At 47.8% G+C, this 26,830-nt stretch overlaps 1 protein-coding gene across 7 annotated transcripts in view; it reads right to left on the bottom strand.

Annotated features, from left to right (window-relative positions):
* The window catches only part of Ak7 (adenylate kinase 7), a 69,090-nt gene extending 45,582 nt beyond the window's left edge, over positions 1-23,508 (bottom strand). For 3 of the 7 annotated variants that reach the window (XM_087553476.1, XM_087553477.1, XM_087553478.1), the window contains exons 1-5: positions 23,179-23,508; positions 20,126-20,323; positions 15,970-16,078; positions 11,058-11,152; positions 449-559 (exon numbers count right to left, since the gene is read on the bottom strand). In XM_087553476.1, coding sequence (XP_087409602.1) covers positions 449-559; positions 11,058-11,152; positions 15,970-16,078; positions 20,126-20,323; positions 23,179-23,280 — 615 coding nt within the window. In that variant the 5' untranslated portion in view covers positions 23,281-23,508. 7 annotated transcript variants of the gene reach the window in all.
* Between the last annotated feature and the right edge of the window lie 3,322 nt (positions 23,509-26,830).

The raw sequence follows: 26,830 nt of genomic DNA, 5'->3' as shown, positions 1-26,830 counted from the left end.
GCCATCTCTCCAGCCCCACTCTACCCTATCAGTCCCTATCCTAGAGTGACCAAACTGGTCTAGACCTCCTTCCTGTATCCCAGACTTGTGGAACCACGGGTGTGTAGTCCCTTCCTTCCCATCCCTACTGAGTTATTTGCCGAGACCTCTGGATGAAAGAGAGCCTGAGTTTAGCCGGGGCCCAACATAGGGCTTTTAGGTCAGTGGGCTGGATCCTAATCTGGGCCAGGAACTCCCTAAGGATAGAATACTGCTTGAGCCAAAGCTCACCCCCGTGGGGGTGTACGAGGAAATAAACCATGGTGTTCACACTGTTGTAGTAATGCACCCTTGCCATGCAAAAGCAGTCTGAGAAGGGATCAGGGCTGAGTATGCAGAGGCGAGAATTGCCCAGGTCCACCACCTCACGAAGACCCCTTCCCACAGTGGTCTCTGTGTCCAGACTTACATTCTTTCCAAACTTGAGGACTAGTTTTTCGGCGTTGATGTGGTCCTGGAAGTTGGGGTGATGTTTCCTTCGCCGATAATCCTCTTCGGTGAAGGGAACCTCGCTATCATCCTAGGGGAGACACAAGGTGCAAAGCTAGTACCCCAGAGCCAAGGGAGGCTGCACCGTTCAAGGAGCTGTTCCTTCCGGCTCGATGCAAGTTCCGAGAATCTCCCAGTAGCTGGCTCAGAGGACCTCCAACAGTCCACATAAGGAAGTGACAGATATTTACATTGCTGGACTTAACAAGAACTCTACAGAACTCATTGAAACGTACCCCGTGGACACGTGCAATCCCTATGTGCTGATTGAGATAAAAATGATTCTCTAAAAGACAACAAAACGCTGTGCTTCCAGAGCTGTGTGGGGCAGGACTTGTTCTTCATGTCTGGGCTGTGGTTTGGGGTGACCAGGAGATTCACTTTGATGTGACCTCAAAACCAATGAGAGCAAGACCGGCAGGGTCCTTGATTGTACAGGTTGGGCTGCAGCCACCAAAGGGAACCATGGAGGCGGCAACAGGCTCTGGGTAGCAGATAGGATCTAGCTTTGGGGCAATACACAGAAATCAGTCTTTCTTGCAGCTGCAGGTTGCATGTTGAATGTTAGAAAGACTGCTGGCTGTAAGCTCCAAGACCAAACTGAAGCTCTGTGTATACTAACCAAAATGTTTGCTTTTTGTTTGTTTTGTCTTGTTCGTTTTGACGTAGGGTATCGGGTTGCCCAGGCCGGCCTTGCATTTGGTAAGTACTCAAAGGAAGTTGATGCTGAACTTTAGCTCTCCCTGCCTCCATCAAAGCTAAGGATAACCTGTAAGCTGGGCTTGCCCAAGGACAGGTAACATCCTGGGATGCTGGAGGCTGCTGCTCAGGTAAAATATCAAGTCACGTGTTTTCCCTTCAGTAAACAAGGTTGGTTGCCCCAACTGCACAGGATGTACTCAGTCACATAATAGGCAGGATGCACGCTTGTCCCTGACTGGATGGTGGCAGGTATAGCCTGTGAGCACCCCACTAAAATAATTCATCACCATTCTTTGGGGGTCCTAGGTATGAACCTAGCCATTGTCCCTCTTCCTTGTCAGTATTTAATAAAGCATTTAATAAAGCTTGCTTTAATTGGACAATCGTGAATTTGGTGTGTGTTTCTCCTTGCAAATTTCAGGTTTAGCAAATTTCTGCCTCCTCAGGCTGGGATTATAGGCATGGGACAGCGTGCCCATTTTTTTTTTTCTTTCTTTTTTTCGGAGCTGGGTACCGAACCCAGGGCCTTGCGCTTGCTAGGCAAGCACTCTACCACTGAGCTAAATCCCCAACCCCTAGCGTGCCCATTTTATATCAATAAACTACCTGCTCTGAATTTATATTTACAGATCTGGTTCCTGGAGACCCTAGGAACCAGATCTTCCTTCTGTGACTGCAGTAACCAGGGTGTGTGAAACTTCTAAGCTGTGCTGTTGTGAAGCCCAACCAACTCTGCCTTTGAGAGTGCACAAAGTTCCACTTGAGCAAACATCCTATGACAAGCAATAGCCAGTCACGCTACTGAAAGACCCCCAAACTTGGGGAGACTCTCGCTCTAGTCACGGGTTGGGGTACCCCCAGGAAACACGAGTAGCCGGTCTTGATGTAATCAGCAAGAGGCAGTTTTATTTACGAGATCTCGGGCTGACACATATCCCACACAGGAGATTGAGTCAAGCCCCGAGCCTCTCTAGGCAGGGGCTTATATAGGGAAAACCAGGGGTTTTTGTGTGGATACACATAATTGGCTAGTACAAAGGGTGTACAGTTATTTTTTTTTCTTTTCTGCGCGGAATTGTGTTAACAAAGCATTCTAGCATCTTAGCAATATGGGCAAGGTGGCTTATCTCGCTCAGCAAAGGGATGACTCATATTAGGGAGTGAAGGAAGGGAAGGGGAAGAGAAGGGAGGTAGCTCCAGGGGTAGCTCCAGATGGCCAGTGTCCTTGGAGCCCTATCTCAAATTCTTTTAGGCATAGCCAGACTTTGTTCATGACTAACTTTTAGAAATTTTAACCCTTCACTACAACAGCAGGGTCAAGATACATATAGATTACCTAAGACATCCTGCAGAAACAGATAACCTAGCCATCTTGTCTGTCAGCTGGTTTTGCCCCCATGTTTGGTTCCTGAAGATTACTCCAGAAATACAGTTTTTAAAATATTAACTTGCTGACCCTCATGGAAACCCCCCCCAAGTTTGCTGTAACTACAATAAATACCCTGCACCCTAGACTTAAGGCTCTCACTTCTGACCCCCTGCTATGGTGAGGCAAGAGCCCTGGCTCACAGGCTTGTTGTAATAAAGACCCTTGTGTGTTTGCATCAGAATTGGCTCCTCATAGTCTTTAGGGTCCCTGGGACTTGGGTATAGCTGTGACTGTAAACTGAGAAAGGCACCAGTTCAAGATGAGAGGTGGATTATTACCAGAGACATGGGTAGGGAGTGGTGCACATGCCTTCCTCTCGGGACTCAGAAGGCAGAGGTAGGCAGATCTGAGTTCTAGGCCAGTAAGGGGTATATAGTGAGACCTGCTCTCAAACCATAGAAAAGAAACAATACATTTATTGTATGATGAATTGAGGGTGAAATTTACCCATGGTCACGGGCATTCAGGAACTTTAAAAAAGTACTTGGGAGGCAGAGGCTGGTGTGGAAAGCTTTCAGGGCTGCTTGGCAGGAATTTGACATTGGGTCAGGACAAGGAAGTAGGTTAGAACAAAGAAGCAGGCCTCAGGCAAGAATCTGACTTTGGGTTAGGACGGGAAAGTAGGCTCAGGTATCTTGGTCATCCTGATAAGCCCCTAGAAACATTGATCACCCGGCTTTTTATTGACTTGCTTGTTCCTTGACTATTTGTATTTATTGTCTTGCTTGTTCCTTAACCTAGAAATGACTTTATTTGCATGTAATTAAAATGGTATAAAAGCAGATTAGGAAAAAAAAAAAAACCTGCCTTAGCCTCAGAACTGGATGGGGTCATGCTACAGTCTTATCTAGTTGTCTTTTTCCTTTTAATCCTTGCTCCTACACTGGAGAACCTGTTGACTGACTGAGCTGGCTTGGTCAGGCTGGTAGATCTCTGAGTTCTAGGCTAGCCTGGTCTACAGAGTGAGTTCCAGGACAGCCAGGACCACACAAGAAACCCTATCTGGAAACAACAGATTAAAACTAACAATGCGGGCTGGAGAGATGGCTCAGAGGTTAAGAGCACTGACTGCTCTTTCAGAGGTCCTGAGTTCAAATCCCAGCAACCACATGGTGGCTCACAACCATCTGTAATGAGACCCGATGCCCTTTTCTGGTGTGTCTGAAGACAGCTACAGTGTGCTTAATAAATAAATAAATAAATCTTAAGAAAAAAAAACAACAACTAACAATGCAAGAAGGGTGTGGCGTGTAAATATGAATGGCAAAGTGGTTTTCCCCTTCTTTGTGCATTTGTGTGTGTGTGTGTGTGTGTGTGTGTGTGTGTGTGTGTGTGTTGGCAGGTATACATGTGTAGGTATCTTCTGTTGTCCAAACACTTTAACAGCTGAGCCATCTCCCTAGCCCAAAAATGACAGTATTTATGCCAGTATATCATATCTGCAAATTTGCTCAGTTAAGAAGAGAGATTCTTGGGCTGGAAAAATGTCTCCATGGTTAAGAGTACTGACTGCTTTTCCAGATGTCCTGAGTTCAATTCCCAGAAAATACATGATATCTCACAACCATCTGTAATGGGATATGATGCTCTCTTCTGGTGTGTCTGAAGACAGCTACAGTGTATTCATATAAACAAGATAAATATTTTAAAAAAGAGGATGGGCTGGAGAGATGGCTCAGTGGTTAAGAGCACTGACTGCTCTTCCAGAGGTCCTGAGTTCAAATGCCAGCAACCACATGGTGGCTCACAACCATCTGTAATGGGATCTGATGCCCTCTTCTGGTGTGTCTGAAGACAGCGACAGTGAACTTACATGTAATAAATAAGTAAATCTTTCTAAAAAAGAGGAGAGAGCCTCACAGGCAGCTCCAGCATAGTGGAGGATATGCTCTTAACTTTAAAAATGGCTTCTGTGGGGAAAATATAGGCTGCAGTGAAGGAAATGAGATCCTATCCCAGTCTACTCAGCCGGGCCTGGATTTGGAGTGGATTATAAAATGGAAGAAGAGAAAAGAGAAGGTGTGGGCTCAGCACCGGAGAGGCGTAGACAGGAGGATCAGGGACTCAGAGCCATCCTGGGCTGCAGGGTGAATTCAAGCCATTTTGGGCTACGTGAGGTCCTGCTCCAGATGTCAGGAGCCGTGGTGGGAACTGGAAGATGATGAAGAAGGCAGCACGCGGAGGCTCAGGGCTGTGGGCCATGCTGAGGAGTGTAGGTGACCGAGACAGGTGGGTGGTGTGTAAATATTCACCTGAGGGTGTGGACATGCAGGTGCCATGGCCTTCGAGTGCAGGCTAAAAGACAACCGTGGGTGTCAGTCCTCACCGTCCACCTTGTTAGAGAAAGGGCCTCTTTGGTTTCTGGTTAGCCAGCATCCCAGCCGACTGGTCCTCAAGCCTCCAGGGACATCCTTGTCCACACGGGAGCTCTGCGATGACAACCACTCACACTATGTGACTGACTTTAATGGGGTTCTGGGGACTCAGAGTGGGGAGCCTCTGCGAGCACCTCTGCCCACTGAGCCGTGCCCCAGCCGGGGCTGACGCCTTTTAAGCGGGCCTGTTGCACAATCTGAATTACATTTTAACAGGGTTGTTGAGGTGGACGACAAATAGGAAGGAAGGGAGAAGGTAAGGAATGGAGCCCACCACTAGGTGGCGATAGATTCTCTCCCCCTACCCCGAAGGCTTCTATTGCTAAGACAGAACAGCATGATTACAAAAAGAAACAAGTTGGGGACAAAGGGTTTATTTGTCTTATACTTCCATATTGCTGTTCATCATCGAAGGAAGTCAGGGAAGGATTTCAAACGGCAGAAACCTGATGCAGAGGCCATGAAGGGGTGCAGCTAGCAGGCTTGTCCAGAAACATAGAACCCGGGACCATTGGCCCACCCACAGTGGGCTGGGCCCTCGTCCACCAACCACTAAGAAAATACCGTACCGCTGGATCGTACAGCGGCAACTTCTCATCCGAGGCTCCCTCTTTCCAGATGACTTTAGTTTGTGTGTCGAGTTGACGTAAGACTGGCCAGCGCACCTCCTTAATCCAATGGGACAGGTCAAGGACCTAGGTGTCACCTCTAGGAACTTATGGCTGCTTTCGAAGCTCCTCAATCGCTGCTTAGCCTTCCGTACTGAGTTTCTAAGACTCTTCCCCTCACTCACCGCCAGGCAGCTGCCCTCGCCGCCTCAGCTCCAGCAGCCTGGCTTTGATCCTTTTCTTTATAGTTCTTCCATTTCTGGCAGCTCTGAGGCTTACCGCCTGCCCGCCCCGAGGGTTTTTCTTTTAAAGTGAGACACCGTCCTAACGAGCCCCAATAGGGAGTCCCATTTCCCAGGTGTCACATGATGGCTCTGTTGGGACTCTGAGATTTCTAGGAACTCTTCTTTCTTCCCCTTTAACGTTTTGATTGGCAGCGAAGATAAACCCATCCCTCGGTGGAATCCACAGCCAGCAATAGGCATCCAGAAGTTTTCATGGTTGGGGAAGCTGACAGCTGAGCCTGGAGCTAGAAAGTTGCCTTGGATACGATTACTAGATTGGGCTGGTGGTACACTTTGGATGATGCATTAAGAACTTGGCTGGGAGGGGTTGGGGATTTAGCTCAGTGGTAGAGCGCTTGCCTAGGAAGCGCAAGGCCCTGGGTTTGGTCCCCAGCTCCGGAAAAAAAGAACCAAAAAAAAAAAAAAAAAAAAAAGAACTTGGCTGGGAAACTGGCTGATGGGTGGGTGGGTGGGTGGGTGGGTGGATGGATGGGTGGGTGGGTGGGAGTGGGCTGGGACAACCCCAGTACCAGGGATTCTCTTAGCAGAAAGACAGAAAATTAGTTTGTGAGGGAAACTGTAGCTACTCCACCATTTTGCAGAAATGGCATATCCTGGACAAATTACATATCACACAATTGGCTGTTCTTTTACATCCATGTGTCCAACCCATAGCACATGGATTGCTAGATTAAGAAGAAATAAATGGGGGGCTGGGGATTTAGCTCAGTGGTAGAGTGCTTACCTAGGAAGCGCAAGGCCCTGGGTTCGGTCCCCAGCTCCGAAAAAAAAGAACCAAAAAAAAAAAAAAAGAAGAAATAAATGGGACAATGAGATAGACAAATGAATCGTGTACCCCGAAAGAATATTTGTGTTGAAACTTAGTCACTACTTATCGGAAGTTTAAACTGAGCTGACCGCTCTTGTACGCACTTTTATTTGCTAACCTTAGCAATCAAACTCACACCCAGACTGGAAAGAGAATGTTCTAGAAGCACCCATCTTTCTAGCCCAAGGTTTAGTTGCCAGGCTCCCAGACCAGGAAAACTGCTGGGTGGCTGCTGCCTGCTGTGGATGCCATCTAGGGTACAGGAGCCTAGGAGCTTCTCGGCCCTGGCTAACATGACCCGACTGCCGGATATGACTGTTCTAGCTTTACCCCATTGCCAGTCCCGGTGTCTGCAGACTACAAGGTGGACTGCAAGGTACCCTGGCCGTGGATTTTCACTAAAGAAAGGGGACAGTCTCTGCCCAGCCAACTGCATGGAAGCCTGTCATTGAAAACCAGTCAGGGCTGTCAGTTCAGTTTCTGCCTTTAGGTTCCTGGAGAGACAGAGACCAGGCTCTGCGCTGTGAACCTTTGCTACTGGTGTTTGGGGCTATTCTCCTTTAGTCCTTAAATTTCATTACATTGACAGCAGCACATGAGTGTATTTTACATTAAAACACAAAACGAGAGAAATGTCAACAAAACCCCATGAAGCAGGGACAAGGTCTCACCATGTGCGTGGGCTAGCCCAGAATTCTTAGGCTTGAAATAACCCTCTCCCTGCTGACTCCAGAGTGTGCCCAGAGCTTGTTTGCTTTAAGGCCACCTTTCACTGGCAGGGGGTGGGGGTGGAGGTATGGGGGTGGGGTTGGGGGAATAGAGTGGGGGGGGGCAGCAGGGCGTGGGGAGGGTGGGGAGGGCTAGTTCCTTGCCGCTGAAGAAGTGATCATTTCCTTTACTGACAGATGCTCCAGTTCCTCTCCATCTGGCATTGTACCCTTTCCTTGTTATGTAGGAAAAGGTGTCAGCATTTCTGAAAATTCATTCGGTTCCTGAACAGATGTGGCAACAACTGCGCTCACTTGGTGTGGCTTTGCTCTTGCTTGATGATGATGATGATAATGATGATGATGATGATGATGATGATGATGATGATGATGATTACTGGTTTCTTGAGACAGGGTCTCTGTGTAACTCTAGCTGTCCTGGAAGTTGCTGGGTAGAGCAGGGTGTCCTGGAACTCAGAGGTCTGCTGGCCTCCGGTGTGCTGGGATCAAAGATATGTGCCACCACTGCCTGGCTTGTTTATTTTAAAATGTGTTTGTCTTTAAAGAATTATTTTATGCATATGAGTACACTGTAGCTGACATACCAGAAGAGGGCATCAGATCCCACTACAGGTGGTTGTGAGCCCCCCTGTGGTTGCTGGGAATTGAACGCAGGACCTCTGGAAGCGGTCAATGCTCTTAATTGCTGAGCCATGTCTCCAGCCGGCTTATTTATTTTTAAGTGAAATCTGATGACTCTGTTAACTGGACCTTCTTCCTATGGTTGAATTGTTTTACTGATTTATTCTTTATGCAAGGGTCTCTGCTGTCCAGGCTGGAGCTGAACTCTTCCTGTACTGAGGTGGTCCGGCTGCCTCAGTTTCCGGTGTAGCTGCCTCAGCTTCCGGTGAAGCTTTCATTGCGTGCCACTGAGCCAAGGTTGCCGATGACTATTCAAATCGCTTACTGTTTTCCACCTGCCTGGAACTTGTGTGGGCTCCGGGCTAGCTAGTTATTATTTGTGACAACTAGAACCTGTCAGTCACCCTTGTTCTGAGAGTCTGGCTGCGTTAGCATCTTCTCTGCGTTCTTTGCTCACCCTCAGAACATAGCTAGACTTTAAAAACAAACAGGGACTAGCAAGATGGTTCAGTAAGTGTAGGTGCCTGCTGCGTAAGGACCAGAGTCCCGGATTCAACGTGGCTGGAAATGGCTAGGAAAATGCATCTTGTAATCAATAATGTATCGCTTTGGAGAGCTGAGAAGCAATGTCAATGCCGGTGTGTGGGAGATCCCGCACACCATTTGCTTTGTCTCAACGGCTAAGGAAACTTCATTTTATACTAGTCATGCATCTAATAACCATTTGTCTCAGCTTCAAGTCCCCGGAAGCCATGTTCCCAGTAACCTGGACAGAATGACACTCCCCCCCAACCCCCCAGACACAGCCATACCATCTGCTTTGTTACATTATGACTGCTTGTTTCTTCATTTGCTTCTGTGACCTGCTTATGTAGACATTCAATGGCTGTTCTGAGGTTACCATGACATCCTAATCTTGGTAGCACACAATGGCTCTTGGCTTGCTTGTGCAGATACTCAAGGTTTTCTTGTGGTTTTTGCCCTTAAAAGTCCTTCCCTCGGGGCTGGAGAGATGGCTCAGTGGTTAAGGGCACTGACTGCTCTTCCAGAGGTCCTGAGTTCAAATCCCAGCAACCACATGGTGGCTCACAACCATCTGTAATGGGGTCTGATGTCCTCTTCTTGTGTCTGAAGACAGCTACAGTGGACTTATATAGAATAAATAAATAAATTTAAAAAAAGTCCTTCCCTCTTCCCTCAGCCCACTTCACATGGCAATCTCTAATCTGGCTCAGAGATCACCAGTCCCCTAGCAGTATCAATAAACTTAGTGATTATAATTTGGATTGAGTTTTCGGTCTTTTCCCTGGGGCAGGTGTGTGTTGAACACTATAATGTCCTCGTCACTCTGATCGTACCGCCTGATGAGTCTTGAAGAGATGCTAGGGTGATTCTCCACTGAGTGGGAGGCTGTCACACAGCCACAAGTCTCTGAGGCAGCAGCGCTGGAAGAAGGCACGCCTTTAGTCACGATGTAGCCGCTGTGACCAATGTGTGACCAATGGGCGCGTGTTTGCTGTGCTGTGCTCATGGTGGTCTTACGTCCACCGGTGTCACCCAGACACTCGGGGAATGCACTGCGCTGTCATCAGCAGCTCCTTTATGACTAACCGTAAAGGTCATCTTCACTGTCGGGTCGTCCACATTTAGAGTCACCTAGAAGAGACACTGCTGGACGGGCCTGTCTGAGAACTACCCGAGGAGGGAGGAGCCACCAGCCTGCAATCCCTGACTGAATGAAACAGGAGCTGAGTGTCAGGCAGGCTTGGTGTGACCGGCCACCTCTCCCTCGGTCACACCTTCTCCTCCAAGGTGACCCAAATCCCTTCAGTGAGACAAGATAACCCGGCACTAGGGAAGCAGAGACAGACAGATCTCTGTAAGTTTAGGGCCAGATTAGTCTACAGAGTGAGGTAGGGTACATAGGGAGACCATATCTCAAAAACAAACAAACCTACCCCCCACCCTCTACCCCTTGCTTTTGTCAGATGATCTGTCACGGCAATGACAAAGTAGCCAATGAGATAACCTTCTTGGATCCTTATCACCTGTATGATCAGGCCTTGACCAAAGCGTTGTTAGGTGGTGGCACTGTCTGTGGGGAGGCAATTTGAACTTCCTGGTGGCCTAAGCTGGGAATGCAGCTGGGTGGCAGAGTGTTTGTCCAGCCCTGGGTTTGATCTTTAGCACATCATAAAATCTAAATATGGCCACGAGTGCCTCTATACCCAGCTCTTTGGGTATAGATGTGGGAGGATCTGAAGTTACAGCCATCCATGGCTACATAGTGAGTCTGAGGCAGCCTGGACTACGCGAGATGCTGTCACAGAGAGTGAAACAACAGAACAACACATACAGAAGCCTCACCAAGCCTTGGTGGTGTGAGGCCGGCTCCTTTTAACATAACTGCAGCCATTTTGTACTCAGACTCCATGTTACCCACAAGGTGAAATTAAGTTCATAGTTGTCACTTCAACCGACACTGAAGACTGTTACTACTATGCCAAAATGTTATGGTCGACTCACTTGTACCGTTTCCTCAATGCTCTGAGACTTCCCTGATCACCACCTGTCCACCACCCTTCTTACTTCACTCAGGATAAACCACCTTAAAGGTTGGCTGATGGTACTTTGTCTAGTTAGCCAAAAATGGTGTACCACTCCACGGCTTGCCTCTGAACTTATGAACCTGGTTTTTCCTATAAAAAGCCTGTCCTGAGGACAGACTGGTGCCACAGTTAGGTTTTCCTTCTCGTGGTCCTGAACGCTCAGTGTTAGGGTGTGCATTCAAAAGACTATTCTTGCTTAACTGAGATCGCTGTACCCATGGTTTGTGTGGCGACTCCCAGACCCCGACATGGATTCACTTTGGGCTGATGAACTCTGTTGGATGCTTGAGATGGGGTGGGGTTCAGGAGCGCAGGGGTACCCGGCTCGCTCGGGTTCTACTCACAGGGTCCAGGGGTTTGGATCTCGCCCATGTCATCACTGTCGACAACAAAATGAACATCTTTCGCTTTTCAAAATGGCTGATTTCTTCACTCAGTGCTGTGGGGCCAAAAAACCAGAGAAATCACTTAATCATTGGAATCCATGTTAGGGTTTTTCTTGCCTAGTTTTAAACATGTTCATTCCAGTGTGTGTGTGTGTGTGTGTGTGTGTGTGTGTGTGTGTGTGTGTGTGTGTGTGTTGGATGTGGGTATATTTATTTGTGTGACTTCAGGGGCTAGCAGTCCTCAGAGGTGTCGGATCTCCCTGGAGCTGGCTTTATAAGTGGTTGTGAGGAGCCCCGTAATGACTGTGGGGAACTTTGCAAGAGGTAAAGACCTTCTTGGGTTTCACAGAGGGCATTTCTGCCTAGCCTGGGCTTTGGGTGTGAAGGTAAATTAGGTTGTATCTTTCCCTTAAACTGCAGCCAGCTTGGGGTGGGGTGAGGTGGGTTGGGGGCTCTACCTTGGGGGCCCAAAGGCTGTGGTAGAAAGCACAGGTGAGGAGGAAATGCAGGTTATGAACAAGGTGTGGTGAGTGTGTAGAACAGACATGCACGAAGGACAGTGAGTGTGTCACCGTCACCAACAGAGGAGTCTGTCACAGGCTGTGCCGAGCCTCCCAGAGTTCCGGCTTATGGTGGCACTGATATAATCTTACTGTTGTATGACCTCACTGAGGTACAGAGTGAGGTCAGAGGGTCCTGGTGTTCTGGTGCACATTTCAGTGTTGATAGGGGATTCCTTACACCATCACACACTGGCGTGGGCGTCCTCACTGGGGAAAAGCAGGGACTCGCACTCAGACCGGGAAGCATGACTGAACTAAGCGTCGGGACGCTGTGCCACACATTCACGCTAAGTCAACTTCAAATCTGTCTTTAACAGTTTGTCTTTAATTCTACTGAGGAAATCTTTTCTGCTTCACTTTGCCCTGTTAACTTCTCCTCTCCCCTGCGCTTCACTTTGGCCTCTTTTGTGAATATGTGTCACACGTCTCGGGCTCTAACTGGGTCACCCTTCTAAAAATGTGGGACACTTATAATAGGCTGAACGTATTCTGCCTGTCCCACCCTAGACACGCTCCTTGGATGTAACTATTTTCCCCTTGAGGCGAGGCCGGGAGTCCATTCCTCTCTCCCATGCCGTCTGCTTTCCTCCCACAGCACCCACGAAACATGGAGAGGGAGAGACGAATTCTGCAACATTTCAAAATATAACGAAGTGTTGGCAAAAAGTACGTGTGCTCTAGAGGATTGTGCTACAGAGGATTGTTTCTCTCTTTCCCTGTCCACTTGTCTAGCCTCCAACTAGCTACATAGCAAAGGATGACTTCTGACTCTGTCTGCACCCTCCAGGTGCTAGGGTTATTTTCTGGTGCCTGGTTTGTGCACTGCTGGGGACTGAACCCCTGCTAGGCAGGCAGTCATTTGAGCTCCATCTCCAGCGCTGTAGTCTTTCTTTCTTTTCTAATCCTTCTTCCCTGCCTTTTTTTTTTTTTTTTTTTTTTTTGGACAGTTTTGTTGCAGGGCGGCTTGGCTTCAGGATCTTAGTCCTCACAGCTCAGCATCCTGAGTACCACACCTTGCTTATTCAGGGTCTGGAAAGATGGCTCGGCAGTTGGCTAAGAACATGTACTATTCTTGGAGAAGCCCTGGGTTCCTGTGGTGCATATGTCAGTGGCTAACAAGTGCCTGTAACTCCAGTCCCGGGGGAATATGATGCCCTCTTCTGGCCTCTGTGGGTATACGCACACAGACGCAGGCGCAGGCGCAGGCGCAGACGCAGACGCAGACGCAGACGCAGGCGCAGGCACAGGCACAGGCACAGACACAGACATGCACACGCACACACCACTTACTAAATCCTTTTTCCCCACCCACATGGTGCCAGGTGACTTTGCCCACAGAATGAAGTGGCTCTGACTATTTTCTTATACAGAATCCTTCTACTCCACAGTCGTAGAAATTAGTTAAACCATTTCCTCCAAGTAGAGAAGTGCACATTTTTTAAAGAGATAAAAGAGAAGTCCCAGGAAAGCCAGTGCAAGGGCCACGTTTGAGAAATGATTACTTTGCCTGGATGGGTCGGGGGTCCTCATCTGATGCTTTTCTGTTGCAACTGAATGTCTGTCTTTATTCGCTGTCTCACATTCACAGACACCGGCCATCGGCTGAGGCAGACAAGTGTGGGATACAACTTAGTAACCTGGGGCACACTGGGCTTGGACAGTGCATACATCCTCTTCCCAAAATGCTTTCACTGGCCCCAGACCTCTTAACTGCATGTTCTACACTCACTCCTCTCCTGACAGTGCATCTAGCAGCAGAGTGGCAACTTAGAACTCTATCAGGCATGGTTTTTTTTTTGGGGGGGGGAGGGGGTTTCAAGACAGAATGTGACGGCTATTCCAGTTGTCAATTTGACTATATCTGGAATGAACCACAATCCAGAAATGGAGGACACACCTGTGATCCAGATCTTGAGGTTGGAAGACACAGGCTTTTGATCCAGATCTTGAGGCTTAGTGGCCATGAAAAGCTTAGGCCCAGGTGTGGTGGGCCATACTTTTAATCTGGGCCACACCTTCTGTTGGAGTTCCTACGTAAGGACAGTGGCAGAAGGAAGACTCTTCTCTGCCTGCCTGTACTCACTTGCCAGCACATCTGTTGGAACCTATGCCAGTCAGAATTCCAGCTTCTACAGAAGACCAGGTGAAACACCCAGCCTCGTGGGACTGAGCAACTCTGGTTGTCAGGCTTGGTGGCGAGTGCCTTTCCCGGCTGGGCCATCTCACAGACCCTGGACTGGCTTTGGATGCAGGTACAGTGAGGTATACTGCACCCTCAGAGTGACCTTTATTATTTTTTATGCTTTTGGTTTTTTTTTGTTTTCAAGACAGAGTTTCTCTGTGGGGTCCCGGCTGACCTGAAACTCACTCTGCAGACCCAGCTGCTCTGAGACTCAGAGATCTGCCTGCCTCTGCCTCCTGAGCACTGGGATTAGAGGTTGCACCGCCACAGCCTGGCTCTCGAGGTCACCTTTTGTAGACAATTCCCTAGTTACCATCTTAGGCCTATGCATAATTGGGCATGTATATGATTAAAGCCAAGTGCATCACGGGAAGAGACATGCTCATTGTGTTATAGGGCTTATATCTGTCAATCAAAACACAGAACCAACATCACTATGTCCTTTAGCAACTAAACTCCTCCCTCTCTCGAACTCTATAAAAAGAAGCCCCAGGCAACAATTAGGGCCTCGTGTGCACTCACTCACGTCGTCCACTGGTATTTAAAATATTTTTATTATTTTTTTTTGGTTCTTTTTTTTTTTTTCGGAGCTGGGGACCGAACCCAGGGCCTTGCGCTTCCTAGGTAAGCGCTCTACCACTGAGCTAAATCCCCAGCCCCTAAAATATTTTTAAAAATTATTTTTATTTAATGTGTGCGAGTGTTTTTTTCCTGCGTGTATGTGTGTTTGCCGTTCTCACACAGTGTTAGGAGTCCAGAAGGGCTCGCGTGATACTTCAGGGGTCAAGCTCCTGCCACAGTGACTGTCCCACCATGATGAAGTGTGCCACGAGCTAAGCCAGAACGAGCTTTTTCACCCTTAAGACGCTTTGCCTGGGTGTTATATCACAGCAACAGAAAAGAAACTGGGAGGTTGTCATAGGGTCTTACTGCTGTGAACAGACACCATGACCAAGTCAACTCTCACAAGGACAACATCTAAGTGGGGCTGGCTCAGGTTCAGAGGTTCAGTCCATTGCCATTACGGTGGGAGCATGGCAGCATCCAGGCAGGCATGGTGCAGGAGGAGCTGAGAGTTCTACATCTTCATCTGAAGGCTTCTAGCAGAATACTGACCTCCAGGTATCTAGGAAGAGGGTCTTAAAGCCCATGCCCACAGTGACACACCCACTCCAACAAGGCCAAACCCACTCCAACAGGGTCACACCTTTTTTTTTTAATTGGATTATTTTTATTTCAAATGTTATCCCCTTTCCTAGTTTCTCATCCCAGGTACCCCCTATTCCATCACTCCTCCCCCTTCTTCTATGAGGGTATTCCCCTCCAACCACCCACCCCTTCCCACCTCCCCGCCCTGACATTCCCCTACACTGGGGGATCCAGCCTTGGCAAGACCAAGGGCTTCTCCTCCCATTGGTGCCCAACAAGGCCATCCTCTGCTGCACATACAGCTGGAGCCATGGTCTATCCATGTGTACTCATTGGGTAGTGGTTTAGTCCCTGGGAGCTCTGGTTGGTTGGTATTGTTCTTATGGGGTTGCAAACCCCTTCAGCTCCTTCAATCCTTTCTCTAACTCCTCCAATGGGGTCCCTGTTCTCAGTTCAATGGTTGGCTGCCAACATTCACCTCTGTATTTGTCATACTCTGGCAGAGCCTCTCAGGAGACAGCTATATCAGGCTCCTGTCAGCATGCACTTCTTGGCTTCAGCACTATTGTCTGGGTTTGGTGGCTGTATGTATATGGGCTGGATCCCCAGGTGGGGCAGGCTCTGAATGGCCATTCCTTCAGTCTCTGCTCCAAAATTTGTCTCCATACCTCCTCCTATGAATATTTTTGTTCCCCCTTTTAAGAAGGACTGAAGCAATGGCCACACCTCCTAATAGTGCCACTCCCTGGGCCACGCATATACAAACCATCATGGAGGTGGAACCATACAGTAAGACCCTATCTCAAGACACTCATCACAGGAGACCCCTGGGTCTCCACCCCCTGGTGCACTCAATTAGCACACATTTCAAACTTGAGGCGCTTCTCAGTCTAGTTCTTCTGGGACTCTCAAAGGCTGAGTGCTTTCTACCCACCAGCTAGCTTCTTTATAGCAATGTTCCATGTAACTCACTGACCGGAGACTGCCCACAAGGCTTCCTGCACTTGCTGTGCATTCTCCGTGATGTTATAGACGACAACGTCACACTCCAAGAGACGCGCGAGCAGGTCCTCCCGGGAGGTGCCCTGAAGAGAGATGCGACAGTCTGCATCGACAAGACAACAAGGGAGTCACCCACTCCCAACTCCTACCCTGGGAGAGCCCCACGGGGAGTGTTTGCAGGACTACTTCTATTCAACTCAAATCATGGCTCTCTTTTGTGTGTAGTTCACATTTAACAGAGGCATCATTGAAAACAGCCTGGGGTAGGTGATTTCGGAATTGCTGGAGAGATGGCTCAGTGGGTAAAACATGTGCCTTGCAAGTGTGAAAGAAGACCTGAGTTATGTCCTAAGATTACAAAAAGCAATGCTGGCCTTGATGGTGGTGCCTCCCACTGGTCAAGCTGGGGAGGTGGATGTGGGATGGTCCTTGGGGCTCCCTCATGAGCCAGTCTAGCCTACTGGGTGAGCAGCAGGCCAGCTAGAGACTGTGTCAGAGGAGAAAGACAATGTTCCTGAGGAAGACCACCCAACACTGCCTTCCAGGTCCCGCACACAGGTGTGGGCGTGTACATGTTTTTCCAGGTCCTTTCAGGTCCTTTGGCATTCACCTACTCTAGGTGACTATGACAGAGTGCAAGACACGGGGTGTTTTAAAGAACAGAATTGCATTTCTACCATGTAGGGACAAAGTCCAAGGCCAAGGTGTACTAAGCAAGTCTGGTTACAGCCGGAGGGAAGAATCCATTCCTCCCTTCTATTTTAGCTCCCGGGGAGTGACAGACGAGTGCTGCGGAAACACTTGATCACATTGTGAACCCTGAGATTGTGCTGTTTGCTGGCTCAGACTTAGCACACACCTTTACTATCTGTGGCTGGAACACAGACCCGCCCTTAGTACACACCAAATGAGGAAGGTAGTTTGTAGAGGGAAGCACCCATGTTTGAAAGTGATGTCTAATTGAGTGGCAGACGAAGTGCTGAATCAGAGAAAGATTTGACAGAATGGGATATGCCCAACTCTCATGGGAAGAGAGAGGAAAGGGAAATTACTTAAGAGAGAAGTGCATGAGGAGAAAAAAAAAAAAGAGGAGGCAGTTTTACTGGAACGGGCCTATGGGGGGCTGGGGGAGGGGCAAACGAGATACAGGTGAAGAAGACAGAAGGAGCCAGAAGATTAGAACAGATTGTCAAAGTTAGTAGGAGGGCCACGAGAGCAATTCAGGAGAAACTGAGAGAAGCCACATTGACTCCGTTTGGAGAGGAGTTGGAGGCAGAACGGCTGAGCTGAACCAGTCACCTAGAGTTGTTCAGAAAGAACTAGAAAGGGTGAGCTTATTCAGCAGTAAGTCTCAGAGGCTGAAAATGTTCTAGCTCTAGGTAAGTCTGTATGAGGTGAGAAGCTTCTAGGACTGGGCCTAGGTTACCAAGTAACCTAGGTTAGTTGGAGTGAGCCTCTGAGATGACAGTTATGACAGGAGTGCAAACGTTACTTTGACAGATGGTAATGGCTGCTGTTGTGTGGCTTTGTAGATTCATAGTTCCTATCTCTGCCTTGATGCTCACCTTGTGCTCCTACTGTGTGCTCCCCCTTCTACATTCATCCCAGAAAAAGACCCTCTAGGAAGACCCCGATAACATGGGTTGAATCGTCTCTTCTCTCTGAAAGGATATTGTCTTACTTAGTGCTTGCTGTGAAGAGACACCATGACCAAGGCAACTAATTAAAGAAAGCATTTAGTTGGGGGCTTGCTTAGAGTTTCTGAATTTTATAGCGCTTGTCCACCATGATGGGGAGCACAGAAATAGGCAGGCAGGCATGGCACTGGAACAGTAGTTGACAGCCTATATTTGATCCACAAGCAGGAGGTAGACAGAAAGACTGCATTTGTATGGGCTTTGCAACCTCAAAGCCCACGCATGCCCAGTGGCACACCTCCTTCAACAAGGCCACACCTCCTAATCCTTCCCAACTAGGAACCAAGCATCATATACATGAGCCTATGGGGGCCACTCTCATTCAAACCACCACATACATGCTGGCCTCCTAATTCCTAGTACTTCAATCTGCAACCTATTTGAAGACAGGATCTTTGAATTTCAGATGGCTGCATGGGATCACATAGTAGAACATTTGGCTCTCAGATGGTGGCTGGCACCCCATTTGTATGTAGCATTCTTCTGTTTTTACCTCCTAAGTGCGGGAGTACAGGTATGAGCCACCCGGACCAACTGCGGGACAGATCTCACTAACACCGTTCTCGCTTTTTGTTTGTGATGATATAGATATCTTAGTCAGGGTCTCTGTGGCTGCGATGAACTACAGTGACCAAAAACAAGTCATAGAGGAAAGGGTGTATTTGGCTTTCACTTCCCCATCACTGTTCATCAATGAAGGAAGCCAGGACAGGAACTCAACCAGCAGACACCTGGAGACAGGAGCTGATGCAGAGGTTGTGGAAGGGAGCGCTACTTACTGGTTTACTACCTGTGGCTTTCTCATTCTGGTTTCTTATAGAACCCAGAAGAAACACTGGGACCGAGGATGAAACCACCCACAATAGACTGGGCCCTTCCCCTGATCCCCTGTCAATCACTAAGTAAGAAAATGCCCTACAGTTGGGACCTCATAGCAGCATCTTCTCAGTTAAGGGTCCCTCCTTTCAGACAACTCTAGTTTGTCTGTCAAGCTGATAAAAGACCAGTCAGCACGGTAGGCCTAATGAGTTAAATCTTCAGGCCTGGACAGGTTATTGGGTGCAGAGAGACCTACAGCGAGTTCAGAGAGTAGAGATCCAGGTAGATAGAGAGGTTACGAAGTACTGCTTCTAGGGGTACAAAAATGTCTCCCGTGGGGACAGGGTCTAATTTGTCAGGTGAAGGCTTCACAGCTGCTCCGTAGGCAGAGAGATACGAGGCATTCAAGTCTCAAGAGCTCATTATCCCACACTGTTCCTCTTTCCTATAAGGTACGTTCACAGGGCCTCCACAGAGGGATTTTTGTGAGTTTGGAGGTAAAGACCAGAGGAATCTCTTCCAAGAATACCTCATTTAGGGGCTGGGGATTTAGCTCAGTGGTAGAGCGCTTACCTAGGAAGCGCAAGGCCCTGGGTTCGGTCCCCAGCTCCGAAAAAAAAGAACCAAAAAAAAAAAAAAAAAAAGAATACCTCATTTAAATCCTTTGCTTTGGCCCCAGATTTAGAATGGAGACATTGTGGTGTTCTGTCACGGTAGAATGATGTGTCCTGGGCTGGGGGAGGTGGGGGGATGGCTCAGTAAGTGAAGCGTTTGCTGCGCAACTGTGAGGCCCTGAGTTCTGATCCCAAGCAGCCATGTTGAGTTGTTTGCAGTAGTGTGTATAGAGAAGTACGCAGTAGTATGGAGGGACGGGAGGCCGAGACGGAAGAATCCCTGGAAGCTCGTGGACCGATTCACCTAGTGTAGGCAGCAAAATCCATCAAAGCAACCCTGTCCGAAACCAAGTGCAAGGTAAAGACCACCTCTTCTGACTTCTGCGTGTGCACTGACTTCTGCGTGTGCACTATGGTGTGCACATGCCTGCATTTGCGCACAAGGGTGAAACACGAAGTTTAGGAAGGAAAAAAGGAAGGAAGGAAGGAAGAAGGAAGGAAGGAAGGAAGGAAGGAAGGAAGGAAGGAAGGAAGGAAGGAAAAGGTGGCGGCTGGAGAGATGGTTGAGAGGTTAAGAGCTCTTCTAGAGGACCCGATTTCAGTTCCCAGCACCACACCGAAGCTCACAACTGTCTGTGGCTCCTGTTCCAGAAGATTCAACACCTTCGGGGTTGGGGATTTAGCTCAGTGGTAGAGCGCTTGCCTAGGAAGCACAAGGCCCTGGGTTCGGTCCCCAGCTCCGAAAAAAAGAACCAAAAAAAAAAAAAAAAAGATTCAACACCTTCACATAGATATCGTTCAGTCAAAAAAACACCAATGTACATAAAATCAAATATATAAATGACTTAAAACAGATATGTCCCATGTCCCCTCGCGGAGCCAGCCCACAGAACCGAAGGGCTGCAATGGCAGAGACTGACTGATAACACACTGCTAAGGGGCTGGCACTGAAGGGGTTCTCTGCCCTTGTCAATCCCTAGGGAAAGCCATGGGAGCTCACATGGGAGTAGGTTTCCACAGCGAAGTCCGGCCTGGTGCTCTCCAGCTTGGCCAAGGTGCCCACAATCTGGAAGGTGCCTTCCTTCACTTTTGTGGTGGTAGCTTCTGTAGCAGCTCCCGCTGACTTGGTCTCATCCTCTTCCTCTTCCTCTTCTCCAATCTCTTCCAGTGAAGCCCCGGCGACACAGTTAGCTAGGAACTGCAAGAGAGCAGGCATGTCCCCGGCGCTAAGCAGGGCTTTGACCAAGGGGAAGCCTGTGCCAGTCAGACATGGTTCTGAACTCTTCCCTTTACCGAGCCAAAGTCCTGTGAATCGTGGTCACAGCAAGGTCGATACGATGATGCCCACAACGCAGGACAGTGGCCACATGTGACAGCACATCGAATAGCTAGTGACATTGCTTGCTTTAGCAGCAGGCGGAGCTGGGCTCTGGTGCAAATGTTTGGCTTGTTCAATTGGAGCACAGATATGCAGTATATATGAACCCCTGAGATGATGTAAAATCATTTTGTCGGCTCTCAGGAGGCAGAGGCAGGCAGATCCCTGAGTTTGAGGCCAGCCTGGTCTACAGAGTGAGTTCCAGGAAAGCCAGGGCTACACAGAATAATCCTGTCTCAAAAATAATATAAAGGGGTTGGGGATTTAGCTCAATAGTAGAGTGCTTGCCTAGCAAGCGCAAGGACCTGGGTTTGGTTCTCAGCTCTGAAAACAAAACAAAAAACTAACCAGCCAACTAAACAAAACAACAAACAAAAACAACATAAAAACAAAAAATCAGTTTGCTTCTCCTTTACCACTCATACCCCATGTTTCTTTCTTTCTTTCTCAAAGGGACAGCTCCTGTATTTTAGGCTGGCCTTGAACCTGCTATGTAGCCAAAGATGACCTCAACTCCTAATGCCCCTGCCTCCACCTCCTGACTGCCAGGATCACGGTCACGCACCACCAAACCTGTTTTGCTGCCCTGGTAGGCAGCAAGCGCCCTGCTGGCTCAGCTATACCCTAGTTCAAAGCTGTCGAATGGTTACATCTGAATAATGAAAAACCGGTGAAATTAATTTTAAAGTTTTATTTTAGTATTGGGGATCAAATGCATGTGCTGACCAAGATCACTACCACAGCCCTTAGCCCTGAATGTTTTATTTGGTCTAATAAATGCAAACACATTATTTATTAGCTTAATATGGGATCAATATATTTATTAAATACAAGTACACTGTAGCTGTCAGACACACCCGAAGAGGGCGTCAGATCTCATGACAGATGGTTGTGAACCACTATATGGTTGCTGGGATTTGAACTCAGGGCCTGTGGAAGCACAGTCAGTGATCTTAACCACTGCCCTGGAATCAATATAAATTATTCCTGTTATGGTATGTATTAAACACACTGCTTCTCACATGCTAGGCAAACACTCTACCCCTGAGATGTTTTCCAGCCTCTAAAAATGGATGAGCTGTTTACTCCTTACTATTTTTATAGATAATGTCTCGCTCTGTAGCCCAGGCTAGCCTCAGTTTTCGTATTTTTTTTTTTAATTTCTTTTTTTCGGAGCTGGGGACAGAACCCAGGGCCTTGTGCTTCCTAGGCAAGCGCTCTACCACTGAGCTAAATCCCCAACCCCTAGCCTCAGTTTTTGAATGCTGGCATAGCAGCTGCCTTTTGTCCAATGCCAGTCTCTGGAATTCGATTGCATTCACTTTTGCTTATAGCGCTTCTCTTTTGGGACCGCCGTGTTGAAGTGTTCCGAGGATACACAGGGCCAGTAGCCGCTCTTACTGAATAATTGGAATAATAGCGCTAAGACGTATTTATTTTTTTAATAAATCTGTAACGTGAAACCTCTATCTTAGTCCAGTGTCAATTAAAAAGAAAAAAAAAACAACCAATAACCATTATGGAGCCGGGACAGCTGAGATCACAGGAGAACAAAACTGAAACAACCGAAAAAAGGAGAGAAAGAAAAAGAGAAAAGCAACGTTGGATAAAATACATATCTAAAGGGTTGGAGAGATGGCACAGTGGTTAAGAGCACTGGCTGCTCTTCCAGAGGTCCTGAGTTCAATTCCCAGCACCCACATGGTGCCTCACAACCATCTGTAATAGGATCTGGAGACCTCTTCTGGTGTCTGAAGACAGCGACAGTGTACTCATGTATATAATAATAAACAAAATCTTTTTAAAAAATAGGTATCCAGCTGTGAGGAGAGCTGGCTCAGGTGTCCTCACACTTTTCTCTCCTATATCCTTACACTCAGAGCATCGGATCTTCTCGGATTGGAGTTACACACAATGTGGGCTGCTATATGAGTGCTGGGAATTGAACCTGGGTACTCTGGAAAGCAGCCAGTGCTCTTAGCTTTGAGCCATCTCTCCAGGTCCTAAAAACCCCCCCCCCCTCTCTCTCTCTCTCTCTCTCTCTCTCTCTCTCTCTCTCTCTCTCCACTAGACATAGAAGGGTGTCTTTCTCTTTATGTCTCCACTTAATTTTTTTTGAAACAGTATCTCTAACTGAAGCCAGAGCTTGTCCTCTCAGCTGACTGGCGGGCTAGCAAGCTCCCAGGATCTTCCTGATTGCTACTTGCTCAGTTTCTACCTAGATGATGGGGGTCAGACCTCAGGTTCTCTTGTTTGTGCCTCAAGGAAAGGTCTCCTGCTGAGCCATCTCCATACCCCTCCTGGAGGTAAGGAAGCTTAATGGGACCTGGTCAGAAATTGTGCCTAGCACAAAACAGATGCTTACAAAAAGGTAGATAGATGTTTTATGGATGACGTAACTGCTCTAGATGCCCCCCTAATACCATATGATCTGTATAAGTAAACCCTTTCCTCTCTTGAGCCTCATTTCCCCTATATCCAAACATCTGGGTTTCCAGGAAGGATCATGGGTCACGCCTGCTTAGGGACAGGTCCTGGAGGCACTGATGTGCTGCTAGGATTGGAATCTTACACTGGGGAGGCTCCTAACAGTCAGTGATGCAGGCCTTTGCAGTGTGTGTGTGGGACACACACTGAGAGGGTTGAGGGCCAGTTTGGCTCGGACCACCGCTCACCTTTCCTATGTTTCCGCTGCTATAGGTGTCCAGATGGTTTATGAACACCCTCTGTATTTTCAGAACTTTTTCGGTCGTCGCAGGAACTTCCTCTTCAGCCATGGTGGAAGCTGTAGTAGTTGCTAAGGTGAAAGAGTCCTGTCGGTTGCTAAGTAGGAGAGGCTGGGCTTTGGAAGGCTGAAAAGGTCAGGCTCCCTGGGCTGTGGCTCAGGCTCTGGGTGGGGCGTGGTTCGCTTTTGGGCGGGGCGTGTCCTATGGGGAGGGCTCTGGATAGGGCACAGCTCTGGAAGGAGGGTCCGTTGGGGGCGTGGCTCAGGGTCTGGCCAGGGCGAGTCCTAAAGGGCGGGGCTGCTATCCCTGCAGAGTGCTTTTCCCAGGTTCTAACTGTCTGCCTTTCTGCACATCTCCAGTAGGACGCTCAGTTCCGGTTAACAACTTACAGGTTGTAGACCATCATCCAGGGAAGTCAGGGCAGAAGGCATGAACTGAAGCAAAGACCGTGGAGGAACGTGGCTTACTGGCTTGCTTAGCCTGCTTTCTTAGACAACTCAGGATTAAGGCAGGATGCCCACAGTGATCAAGGCCCTCTCCTATCAATAAAGAAAACCCATAGACATGCCTGTAGGCCATTCTTGTGGAGGCATTTTCTCAATTGATATTTCTCTCCCCAGATTGTGTTTCCTAAAGCATTTTCAGAATTTTTCCTGGGGATTTGGTGAAGGTGCGTAGAGGCACTTTGTGCTCAGGAATTCATACACAACCATGAAGTTTGCATTCAGAACGTTTGGCTCTGGGTCTACAATGAGAATACTTGTGCGGCTGCTGAAATAAACCAACAATAATAACACACTGCAGGTGAGATTGTTCGGAGGGAAAAGGATCCACTTAATTTTTTGAAACAGTATCTCTGAGGCAGGAGCTTGTCCCTAACTGAAACTGGAACATAAACATGGTTCATGAACATGAGTTTCATCCCTCTGTCCCAAAGAGAACCGGCTCCAGCAAGCCGTTCTCTATGCATGTACCATGGTGCACACACCCCTTTCCACAGATAAGTTGATGCTATAAACAACATTTATTGTGTTTTCTTACTGATCTTCAAAGGTTGTAATGGTTTATGAATACAACCCGCTTGTTTTTTTTTTGTTTTTGTTTTGTTTTTTTTTTGGTTCTTTTTTTCGGAGCTGGGGACTGAACCCAGGGCCTTGTGCTTCCTAAGCAAGCGCTCTACCACTGAGCTAAATCCCCAACCCCACAACCCGCTTGTTTTGTTGGAAGAGTCTGACTGTATTGAAATAGTTTTAAATAGTTTTAAATACTAACTTGTTAAATCTAAATGCATTAACTTGTTATATGTAAACATGCATATATAGAAATTAAATATTTATTTTATGTGTATGCATGTTTGCCTGCATGAATGTATCTGTGCCACATGTTTGCCTGGTGCCATCAGAGTCCAGAAGAGACATTGGATCCCTGGAACTGGAGTAACAGAGAGCTGTGAGGCACTGTGTGGGGATCAGGAACAACACTCAAGTCTTCTGCAAGAACAGCCAGTGCTCTTGACTGCTGAGCCGTCGTGAGCCTATTGATTTTATTATAGCAATTGTTCTATCATTCCATTAGTACTTTCCTCGACATGCATGTCACTACCAAGTGTGTGTGGTGCCTTTTATCAAGTACTGGAAAGTCCCAGAAGACCGTTCTGCCCCAGTGGCTATGCAAGTTTCCCATCATTGCAAGCCTCAGCAATGCTACACCTAAAGAACTTAAATGGAGAGTTCTGAAGTCAGTGTGGCCAGTTCCCAAACCTGCTTCCTCCTCTGTTCACCTAATATGAACCAAGCAGCAGGTTTTGCTCCTGAACACTGGAGGGAGCACTGAACATCCTGGATAGAAGGTGCCAAGGGTAGTCACAGGGCCAGCAGCTGACTGGCTGGGAAGCACTTGGGCTCAGCAGAGCAGGAGGAGAGGTGGGGAAGACGAAGCCTCTGCTCTCTTCGTGGACATACTCAGAGCAGACAGACTAGCATGAACTTTTCAGCTGGCGGAAAACCCACATTCAGCATCCATTCCTTGTCCTTTTCCTGTGTGCTGGGTTTCAATGCAGGGATCTTGCACATCTAAGTATGAGCTCTCCCTAAGCTACAACTTTGAGGTATGAATCCTCCCCTTACATTGCAACAAATAAGAGTGTAACATGAGAATTACCTTCCTCAACACCTAGTGATTAATATTTTAATGTTTAATTTCACTTTCTCTTCTGTGTATATCAGTGCATTTTTTTCCCCCCCGGAGCTGGGGACCGAACCCAGGGCCTTGTGCTTCCTAAGCAAGCGCTCTACCACTGAGCTAAATCCCCAACCCCACAACCCGCTTGTTTTGTTGGAAGAGTCTGACTGTATTGAAATAGTTTTAAATAGTTTTAAGTACTAACTTGTTAAATCTAAATGCACTGCACTTACTAGGCAAGCGCTCTATCACTGAGCTAAATCCCCAACCGATAATCAGTGCATTTTATAGCCTAGGTTTTTACAGTATGATGCTGCCCCCGTGCCAGCCTTCCTATTTTAAACACTACATATCTCCCTCCAAAGGACAGCGTAGGTTAGCATTCCTCTGTGATTTTTCATTAGAGGAAAATCAATCTGTGCCCCTATAGTTTGTTGACTCATTTTATCTTAAAATTATGTTTATTTCTTGTACATGGCACACACGTGGAATTACCAGAGGACAACTTGTTGGAGTTGGTTCTTTGCCTCCATGTTGCCGGTCCCATGGGTTGAACTCAGGTTGTTAGACTTGGTGGCAAGCCCATTTACCCCTGGGGCCATCTTGGCGGCCAGCATTTACTACTTTACTTTTTGAAAGTTTAAGGCGGCCTCCCGACTTTCCCAGTTCTCCCTCATCTGTGATCACCAGAGGCTCGAGTTATCAGCCTGTGGCCCTCCCCTGGCTCCAGACAGTTCACAGAGGATGTACACAGTCAATGGTGCACTCTGCGGTTGAAGCGTCCTTCATTAAATCCTGGTTATGAGAACGTCCAAGCTAACTGAAGAAATGACATTGTTAAACTTTGTAGCCGGTTTGGTGGTGGCGCAAACCTTTATGGTTCTTTTTTTTTTTTTTTCCCCGGAGCTGGGGACCGAACCCAGGGCCTTGCGCTTCCTAGGCAAGCGCTCTACCACTGAGCTAAATCCCCAGCCCCGGCGCAAACCTTTAATTCCAGCACTTGGGAGGCAGAGGCAGGTGGATCACTCAGCTTGGTCTACAGAGTGAGTTCTAGGACAGCCAGGAATACACAGAGAAACCCTGACTTCAAAAAACAAAACAAAACAAACAAAAAACCCCAAAAAAAACAAGAAACAAAAAACAGAACAAAATTCTTTTTTAAAGAACTGGTGGAAGTAGGCTCTCTCCTCTCACCATGTGGGTCCTGAGATCCCATCCAGGCTGTCTGGTTGGCGTAGTACTTTCAACTGAGCAATCTTGCCTGCCCTGGCCCAACTAATTTAAATTTCCTCACTTTATCAGTTGAGTCAAACACCTTTTATGTTTTACTTTTGTGCCCCTCCCCCATTTTGGAATCCTAAGTGGTCTCGGAATGGATTTCATTTTTCCCTCCCCTCTGAGTTGCCTAAACTCATTTGCC

This window comes from Rattus norvegicus, chromosome 6 (genome assembly GCF_021556685.1).
Source record: "Rattus norvegicus strain SHRSP/BbbUtx chromosome 6, alternate assembly SHRSP_T2T, whole genome shotgun sequence".
Taxonomy (NCBI): Eukaryota; Metazoa; Chordata; class Mammalia; order Rodentia; family Muridae; genus Rattus; species Rattus norvegicus.
This window is presented reverse-complemented; position numbering and strand designations above follow the sequence as displayed.